The following is a 10,125-nucleotide window of genomic DNA, read 5'->3' as shown; positions in this document are numbered from 1 at the left end:
ACTTTGCATGTTCTGCACCCAGGCTTCATTACAACCTGGGTGCAGAACATGCCCAGGCCTCCATTCCCCATCTGAGTGCTGAACCACAGTGCTCAGACCAATCGCATCGCTGCTTTGTGATGTTCTGATTGGCTAGGGGGTCAGGAGCCTGGGTGCTTCCTGGTTCCTGCTTCCTAGGAGCGAGAGGTTGCGGCGGCAGTGACCGGACTGAGAGGCAGCGGGCAGCCGGGCTGAATAAGTGTCTTTTTAAAATTATTATTTTAATTTACACCCCCACTCCTCCCACGGTAAATAGTGGCGGCCGCAGCGTAAGTTAAAAAAATGTGCCTCTGGATATGTGTTACACATTGTGGAACACATGGAGCTTGTTCCATTATTTTAATACATTGTTGATATGGTTTTCCTTCCAATTCCCTTGAGCGCAATGTGAAAACTAATAAAAGGCTGCTTTACAAATACCAAAATAACACATATGTTTTTACTTTAATATTTATTAACTTTATTTATTTTATTCACGTTTGCTATTCTACAGAATGAGTGAGAATCTATTATAAATTATAGTTCACAAGCAACTCATGTACTTTTTAGTATTTTTTGTATTTTAGTTTTTTTAATGAAAACCATATAAAATACATAGATTTAAATCCAAATTTACATCCTTTAGAATCCATCAATGACATCAGAGGGGGTAATAAACAGCACCAATTAATCAAGAGACAACACATCCAATAATTAATAAGCAGGGGGATCTTGAAGAAACATTATTAAACCTAAGAATAAAAAGAACGCCTACAATCTCGAGACTCGAATCCACTACCTCAAAAAAGACTGATAAAATGACATGAAGTTTACTGTCCATGTTAAAGTGCCAAGTTCTGAGATTCATAAAAATAAGGACAGATTGGAGGGATAGAACAGATTATATACAACTTTAGAAATCACAGTCAAAATACAGTGCCCAGATTTTCTCAAATTTCTTAAGTCCCCCCATTGATGAAGCATAGATTTGTTCGCTTCTTTGAACCTGACCCATTTTTCGAACCCATTCAATTTTGGATGGAATTAAATCCGTTCGCCATCTTTGGAGTAAAAGTGATCTGGCAACAGCCATTCCAATACATAAAGTTTAGTCAACTTCTCGGATAGCCTAAGATCTGGGTCGTAACCCCACACTATCGGTCAAGCGTTAAACCCAGTCAATATCAAACATTCACTTGCCAGATACTTTTTAGTATTATAATAACATTCATATAGCTCTTTCCCTAAATGCATTTGGGATGGTTCCCGTAAGTATCTTCCATAGATGGTATTAAGCAGTGTACATAGACAAGGAAGGAATGTGATGAATTAGTCAGCACACCTATTTTTTAGGACATTTGAGTAGCCTCAGTGCCTCCACACAAGAAAAGGTTATATTTGGAGTTTTAAAGCATGGGTGGGTGAAAGGGGTGTTTCATTGCAGTTTTTGTAGGGGTTCCCAGCAGTGTCTCAATCAAACAAATCAGTTGAAGGGTTTGAATGAAAGTAAGGAGTTAAAGCGAGGCAGAAAATAAGATAAAAGGCAGGAACGCTGTTAGGTCAAAAATACAAATGACTACTGCTGGTCAAGTAGGTTGTGATGCAAGTTTGGTAGATGTTGCTTAGTGGTGCAGATGAAATAGTTATTGCATTTATATCCTATGAATTCTTTCTTTTTAAGCCTACGATCTGAGCAACAGGGATTATTTCATTTTTTCCCCCCAGGAAAATGTAGTTGAGAGGCTGTTATAATTCTGCACGCATGACACAAAATACTTTTTAACAGAAAAATATCAACGTAAGATAATTTTTCTGCAGCAGAGTCTTCCAAGATTTACTGTGATGTCTCTGGATGCTCCTATTAAATTCATTTTATCTGAGTGGTCTGATATGAGCGGGTTTCAAACCCTAGCAACTAAATTAGAACCAAGGCCCAGTATAAGACAACTACCACATATTACAGAATAGTGTAGAGTAAAATACATTGTAGAGGAAAAAAAATGTTCTCTTTGTCCCACATAGGTAACAATCACCAGCAGTAGACATTCCAGAATGTTCCTTTGTCTGATGATATCATCTTGGGAATTGAGACCTATTTCAGCGTTCACTGGATGCCCCCATTAACATTACCATTGAATCCCGAAGAACTCTCCATTGTAAATTATTTAACGACATGCTTTTGAACAATTAAATTCAGATTGCTGCAGTCTTCGATGAGGCAAGTTGTTATTGCACAACTGCCACAGTGCGTGAACTGTGTATATGTGTAGAATGGTCCCAGTAGAGCTGCACTGCAGTTGAACCCATAATAATGCGTTGCTAGTGCTTTTCAGATCATATGCTTAGCTTTGGCTCCATGTATGTAACATACTTGAATTTTCGATTCTGCCGGGGCTGGTGTTTGCTTCTTGGCCTCTTGCTTTATTTACTGACTCTGTGATGCCCCTCAAAGAGCTCTTTGAAGCCAGCCATTTCATGCATAGTTTGCAAGGCATGTCTTTTCTGCCACATCTTTTTGGATGAAGCACAAAATGAGTTCAGCTCGATGACTAATACCTTGCATTCTATTCCAGGCGCTGCGGCTACAGCAAAGCGAAGCAAGACCCAGAGGAAGAAAAGATGCACTTCCACAACGGCCACAGTAAGAGCCATACAACATGGTTTGAAAAGTTAATTTCCAGTCCAGAAAAAAATTGACTGCGGCACCTGAGCAATACCTATAACCCCAATGGCATTCTATATGCAAAATGGCCGGTTGATATTAAAAGAAAGTAGAACTTGTGCCTTATTTTTACCGTGGACTTTGTCATCCGCGGGTTGATTTGTTCTTAGTATTCGTTCAGTGTGTTTTCTGCATTATCCTGTCAACCATTTTGTAGATACTTTATGTTTTAATCTGTTATGGTGTGGGGTTAAATATAATTGTTATGCTTAAAGATGCCTTGAGAAGCTAGAGCACTTCTAGAGCAACAAGAGGCAGTGACCTACAGCAAAACACAAACACTCAGCAACACTCAGACAAACATTTCCACAGCTCCTAGTACTTTTCCAAAACATCTAAAGTTTTTTAGAAAAACGTCAGATCTACTGGATGGCACACTGGTCTGTAAGATAAAGGTTGTATAAAGTAAGTGAGTAAAATGATTTGCTCATCCGCTGTAGGAAATGGGTTTTCTAGCTCCGCTTCAGTGTCCAAAACCATCTAAAATAATGATTCCCATGTGAGGAATCCATCAGGGGATTCCTCCAGTTTCACTGGAGAAGTTTCACTGGAGAAGTGTGGCTCAGGGGTTAGAGGCAGCAGACCCGGAAGCTGAGATCGGCCTTGGATCAGGGTTCAATTCCCCGCCTCGGCGGGTCTTGGGCTCAAAAATTCCATGGACTCGATAATTCTCGCTCCGGTGCCTTCTCAACTCACGGGTTCACACTCTGCGACTCTGGGCAATAGCTTGCTTAATCTCCACAATGGCCCCTTGCGGCGGGATGCCTGGCTTTCACCTTGTGGATACCCTGCTGGGGTTATCTCACAGGGGAATACCAGGACGGGTTCCCTAAGCAAGCGCCGGGAAACCCTTTGTGGGTAGCTGTGCGCTATATAAGCTCAAGTACATTTACATTTACTCACTAAGGTGACTTGTTCGGGTTTTACTGAGTTCCTATCCAAGTACAGGTCTATGCAGTTGATAAATGTAGCTTGGCAGGTCTTTTTTTTAAATGACAAGCTGCCATCGTTAAGTGCTCATACATTTCAAAGTAACAATACATTTCTCCAGTGAATTGTACTTTTCCAAGCAATCACACATCTCCCCGAGAACATGTATAAGCATAGCAAATGTTTCAAACTGGTTGATTTCTAACTTTCCCATTTTCTGGATACCTTTCTACATCTGGCTTAACTAAAACGAATCAAGGAAGCAAAAATGAAACAGTTTCAAGTTCAATTTCCCTCAAAACCTCAGTGATTATTTCTTCCTCTAGTAATCATAGAAGTAATTTGTAACTTTAGAGAATGTCACTTTTAGGTAGTAATATAGATGCAAAGCCAAGGATGATTCGTGCACATCTAGATTTACGTCTGGGAGCCCAGTTTAAAAAGCTTCCAGGCATTTGTGCTTGTATTTTACATACCTTACCTAGCATGCATCTAGTTCCCTAATACCAAAAGAGGGGAGCGTCCACCTAAGAAATAGTGACATTTAAAAATAAAAAAACACTTTGAAAAAATCCTTTTTAGTAAGGGGTAAATATATTTTCATGTACTAACTTTTGTTGCTATCCTCCTGCTGCAAAAATGAGGCATACTTATGCACATCCTAACACTTTCTGCAACATTGATGCTTGGTTTGTTACAAATGTTTGTGGTTGCTTGTCAGATTTACAATGCACTTATCTGGCCACTTCCCTGTTACTGTCCTTGTCGTACCTAAATCTACACATCTTTGTGTCACTGACAAATTCAGATCTTCTGCATACTTTCGGGGAGTTCTTCTGTATAGATGACGCCTCTATGTGTACATTTTAACAGTGTCGTCCTTTGTCCATCATTTCTTAGTTACACATCCGTAAGTTATTACCGCTTACGTCTATAGATCAGACTTCTGCATCTAAAGGATTTAGCAATCGGGCCCTCTATTCACAAATTGGTAAATCTGTTTGGAGCGCCCTGCTGGCTCTTGTCTTCAGGGATGTATAGAGCCACAATAAAGTTGCCTTTTTTAGGACAACCTCCGGGTGTAGTGTCAGTGTGTCACAGATACACAATGCAGGAGGACTGTGATCGCAACAGAACATGGCACCATCCATGGCAATCTAATAAGACGCTTTTGCAGTTCTGAGCTGTGTAGCAGTGGCAGCTATACCCAGGTAGCAGCAGTGGGGCGGGGAGGGGAGAAGTGGGGGAGGAGGCAGGGGGTTAAAAAAAATCACTTACCTGCAAGCCGGCTGACGTACACCTCTCCTCTGTCCTCTCCGTCCTCTTCCTGGCTTCTCCTGTGCAAACAGGAAGCAGGAAATACCCAGGCGCCACCTAGCCAATCACTACACTGCAGTGCAGTGTTGTGATTGGTCTGAGTGCCATAGTTCGGCGCGCATCCAGCGAATGGGAGCCTGGGTGTTTTCTCTACCCAGGCTGTAATGTAGCCTGGGTGGAGGACATGCAAAGTGCTCATGACTGTTTGGCAGGCCTGAAAGGCCCGGCCAAACATTCATGCGCATTTACATAGTCCTCACCACTCCTTCGCCTGCTCTAAGAGCAGAGCAGACCTGCCCACCCCGCCAAGACGCTCGCAGCAGGAACAAATGGAATGATGATAACGTCCAGTTATTATCATTTTATTTTTACTTCTTTTACACTACAAAAAGCAGCGGAGCAACGCTCCTCCACCTTAGCCGAGGAGCGGCCAGTGCTGTGCAGCCGAAAGCACATTCACCATGTGCATTTTCAGTGTAGGCTTCTTAATGTTACTTAGAGAGGCTTTTTCTAGCCACACTCCATGAGGAGGGCAGGCTCTGCAAAACAGGGAGATGTTGAGATATTTAGATTTGATCTGCCCCAAAATCACTAAAATGCTTATGAATCGATGTGTGCTTTTCTTATTTTCCAAGACTGAGCTTTAGCTTTTATAAGCAAAATATATATTTAAACTGCATATGTAAAATCCATGAAAATACATGAAACTCAGCAACAGATTACATTTTCCTTATTTCCCCATTACATGGCTTCAAAGCTCACTGTTTATTTTAATCTGCAGCACTTGAAAAAGAAAATGTATTCTATAGTAAATGTTGCTTCATACTTGGTATATCTAGCTGTTTATTTCTTCCTACCTCTTTGCCACCCTGGTCACAAATATATCCATCCATCCATGCATCCAATTTATCCATCCATCTATCCACTTACCCATCTCAAACCTATCCCATCCATCCATCATCCTTCTAGCCATCCATCCAATCAACCACCATATAACCCTTCCATCCATCTGTCCATCTATCTACCCCTCAACACACCCCATCCATCCTATTCCTCCAGGCACCTACACATCTATTGAACAGACTCAGCGAATTCATTCAACCACCTTCCTAATCCTCTATCTATCCGTCCATCCATCGCTGATCTATTGCTCTATTTCTCTACATCCATTCACTAGTCCATTCACGAATCATCATCCACTCCACTGTTCATTTGTGTGTACACTTATACATCTGTTCACCCATTCAGTGTTTGTATACTTCTAATTCATCAATGTCACTATGCGATGATTTATAAGAGCAGTAATGTCAGCAAAATGTGATATTTACTTCATATATTTTTACAGTAAAACTGCCTGGAGTAAAAACTTATATTGATCCACATACATATGAAGACCCCAGTCAAGCTGTCCACGAATTTGCCAAGGAAATAGACGCATCATGTATATCGATTGAGCGAGTTATTGGAGCTGGTATGTTCTTATAATTAGCATAAATATTGCATCTTTTGCAAGTATCTATCAGTTATGCATGTTTGAATGTCAAAAGAGTTAGGGCCTGACTTATATTTCGGCGGATGTATACACCGTCACAAACATGAAGGAAATCCTGTCCACAGTATTAGAAGTGCATTATATCCAGGGCAAATGTAATACAGCGGACGAGATATCCATAATTTTTCTGATTGAGTATACTATCCGCTGAAATATAAATCAGGCCCAAAGTTATTAATAGTCCAACATAATATACGAAAGATATGCTAACGACATGCAAACTATGTCTTATGGAGTGTATGTGCCCTCAGCCTTTAGTGAGTGTGCCTATTTGAGACATTTCAATGATATTTGAAGTTCTAAGACTATTCTCTTAAATGCGGTTGACAAATCCCCATTTATAGAAACAGAAACCTCTCTCCCATAGGTTTCCTCATGTTTTTGCAGTCAAGTGATTCACAGAATCCTTAGGCCTCCCACCCTTTACTTAGTTAGATAAGTTCTCCAATATGTGGCAATCCACGTGATGAAGAGTTACATCACTCTTAATATTAGATCAAGCTCTTCCCTACTGATATTTCGGAAGCACATTAAAACGTGGCTTTTCAACCAGTAAGTTATGTGGGAGCTCTCTGCAATCTTAACGAACTCTAGCGCCGAGACACCGGAAGGTATTTGTGCGCTCTAGAAATTTTATAAATAAATAAATAAATAAATAAATGTAAGTTTCTATATTTTACGTTTTTTTCTATTTTAAAGAAAAACATGCACTGATCACAACAACTCTTTTCCTCTTTCAGACCCCCTTTTCAAGTCATATGATCCAGCACACCCTTTCCCACCATCTTTTGATTTCAGCAGCTTATCACCTATTAATCGTGTATTTTTAATATGCATACATCCAATTGGAAAGTCTTCTAGCCTTCCAGAAATTCTACTTGATTTTCACAATTAATCAAAGGTATTTGGTAGATTCGGACATCAAGAAGTCTTTGTCATGCCACCAAAAATTACCATAAAAAAATCCACTAACCACTTTTCATAACTTCTGGTCCTGAGTTGGAGCTTGATTTTCAGGTTACTCCATCATGAATCTGACGGATATCCTGTCCACCTTATTAGAAGTGCATGATATTCTCTGGCTCTTGTAATAAGACAGATAGGATATCCATCAGGTTGTGTTGGAGTAACTGTCTGCCAAACTCTAAATCAGGTCCATTGTCAGGCCTACTGGATTGCATTCAGTATTCAGCAAAGAACAGATGTGGCAGACATAACAGTTGTGCTCTGATGACAAACGATATGTTAAATGCCATCTACATAACAGTAGATATTTTTTAGGGTCTAGCAATGGAAACAGGTTCTTTGGTTATTGAATCCCCTCAGAATTGATCTGTGATTTCATCATCTTCTCATGATTAAACAAGGCTTTGCAGTCTCAGTCAGTTTGCACAGCTTAGTGGATTTCCCAGTTGTGTATGCCTCTTGCAAGCATCTAAATTGTGTACTGTTTAGCATTCCAGCTGCCAGTCAAGAATGGACTGGCCGTAGCAGACAGAGGGCAGCCCTCGTTCTCTCAGTAAGTTGACAGGAATGCTATAAGAGCTTGGGGTTTGGATAACCCTTCCACTACTCAGAGATGTATGAGGGAGTAACATATAATTCTCAGAGAGGTACATTTGTCGCTGAAGTGAAATAATGCTCCTATGGTTCCACAATACACTTAAGCTTTGGAACTTTTACTAATGTTCTCTTTAGAATTGCTATTAGGGCCTGCAATTTCAGTTAACAATATTTGAATCAATGATCTGCAAAGTGAATCGTTCGACCTGGACTTTGCAGGCGACATCGCCCTACTCTCTCATATCCATCTGCAGATGCAAGAGAAGGCAGACATTGTGGCAGCCACATCTGCACAACTTGCCCTCAACATCCACAGGGGGAAAACCAACGTCTTGAAGTCTAACTTGGCCAGCACAACTGCAGTCACTCTTACAGTTGATGCACAGGAAGAGGTTGAGGCCTTCACCTTCTTGGGCATTGTCATAGACAAGCAGGGCAGTACAGACTCTGACGTCAAGGCAAGAATCAGCAAAGCAAACACTGCCTTCATTCAGCTAAAGAAGATCTGGAGCTCCGAGGACCTAATTCTGCAAATCAAGATCAGCCTTTTTAACAGTAATGTAAAACTGGTCATACTGTATAGAGCAGAAACTTAGAGGACAACAGTTACCAACAAAGTCCAAAGTTTCATCAACACCTGTCTGGGGAAAATCCTCCAGATCTGCTGACCAAAATACCATCAGCAGCAATGATCTATGGCAGCAGACTTTTCAACTCCCTGCTCATGAAGAAATCATGAAACAACGCTGGGGCTGGATGGGTCACACCTGCATCAAACACCACCAGGCAACTCCTTACAGGGAACCCTCAGGGAGAAGGAAGCGATGAAGGCCTCAAAGCTGACTGTAATGAGACAGATTAAACCTTGAGTCACGTTGAAAGGAAAGCCCTGGACAGAGATTGATGGAGAGTCCTGGTTGATGGCATGTACCCTAGGATAGGTACTAGGCATAAGTAAGTAAGTAAAGTGAATCCTTTAGCTCAATTCTTTAAAAAGAAATCTTGCAGGATGATGGTCCCAAATGCCTGGGAAGGTGAATTTGCGTCACACAGCCTGGGCAATATGGGTTTGTATTAAATTATTTTCTAGGGATGTTTTTAGCTTCCATTCCAACTCTCTTACTATCCGTAGAAGACAGAACCCATAACTATAGTCAGAAAAGAAAATCCCCAAAATAATCACAGTGATGCCTTTACAATAGAACATATTTAAAGCAAAAGTGCTTAATGAGTTTTGATAAACTGTGCGGATTCAGAATTAGTCCTCACCGTCATTACATTTGAAATAAAAATACGTATATGAGTAACTGATGATTTTATTTATACAGATGATTCACTTTAATTCTTTCTAGGTGAGTTTGGAGAAGTTTGTAGTGGGCGTTCCAAACTGCCTGGGAAACGGGAGTGCCCAGTCGCCATTAAAACCCTCAAAGTTGGCTACACAGAAAAACAACGTAGAGAGTTTCTTGGGGAAGCCAGCATCATGGGGCAGTTCGACCATCCCAACATCATTCACCTGGAGGGTGTTGTCACAAAAAGTAAGTGCCAGATAGAAGTTGCAAAGTTTCTATTTCTCTAATGATGCTTGTAAAGTTGACGTATGTTACTGAACGTGACCATTTTAAGTAAGTGCTGTCTTTGAGTTTTGCGTGTATTGCCAGTAGCATGGTCACAAAAAACATTACACTTCCTTTTCTGTAATGTAATTAACAACATAGATACATTTAAAAGGACCTCTTTTTACGATCCTGCAATCTTCTGCACCCCCTTAGTATGCGGTTATTCAAGCCTTGGGGCAGGCATTCAGGCAGTTGTAGGTACCACAACAAGTCACATCTAGAAGTGTACCCAACAATTTGGTGACATACAGCTCAATTACTCTTACTACTTTAAATGGAAGCCATGGATTAATACCATGAGTTTTGATTTCTCATATTGTTAATAATTAACACCATATTACCCCGAATCCATACTGTCTCTGAAGGTGATGATAATGATGGTGATGATGATAGGTACTTATGAA

At 40.6% G+C, this 10,125-nt stretch overlaps 1 protein-coding gene across 5 annotated transcripts in view; it reads left to right on the top strand.

The window, feature by feature from the left end:
- The window catches only part of EPHA5 (EPH receptor A5), a 726,990-nt gene that overhangs the window by 649,753 nt on the left and 67,112 nt on the right, over positions 1–10,125 (top strand). For all 5 annotated transcript variants that reach the window (XM_086961930.1, XM_086961929.1, XM_086961927.1 and 2 more), the window contains 3 exons: positions 2,592–2,659; positions 6,333–6,458; positions 9,455–9,640. In XM_086961930.1, coding sequence (XP_086818056.1) covers positions 2,592–2,659; positions 6,333–6,458; positions 9,455–9,640 — 380 coding nt within the window. The remainder of the gene's footprint in view (positions 1–2,591; positions 2,660–6,332; positions 6,459–9,454; positions 9,641–10,125) is intronic.

Source organism: Lissotriton vulgaris, chromosome 3_1 (assembly GCF_964263255.1).
Source record: "Lissotriton vulgaris chromosome 3_1, aLisVul1.2, whole genome shotgun sequence".
Taxonomy (NCBI): Eukaryota; Metazoa; Chordata; class Amphibia; order Caudata; family Salamandridae; genus Lissotriton; species Lissotriton vulgaris.
The sequence above is the reverse complement of the archived record's forward strand: the minus strand, read 5'-3'. Positions and strand labels throughout refer to the sequence as shown.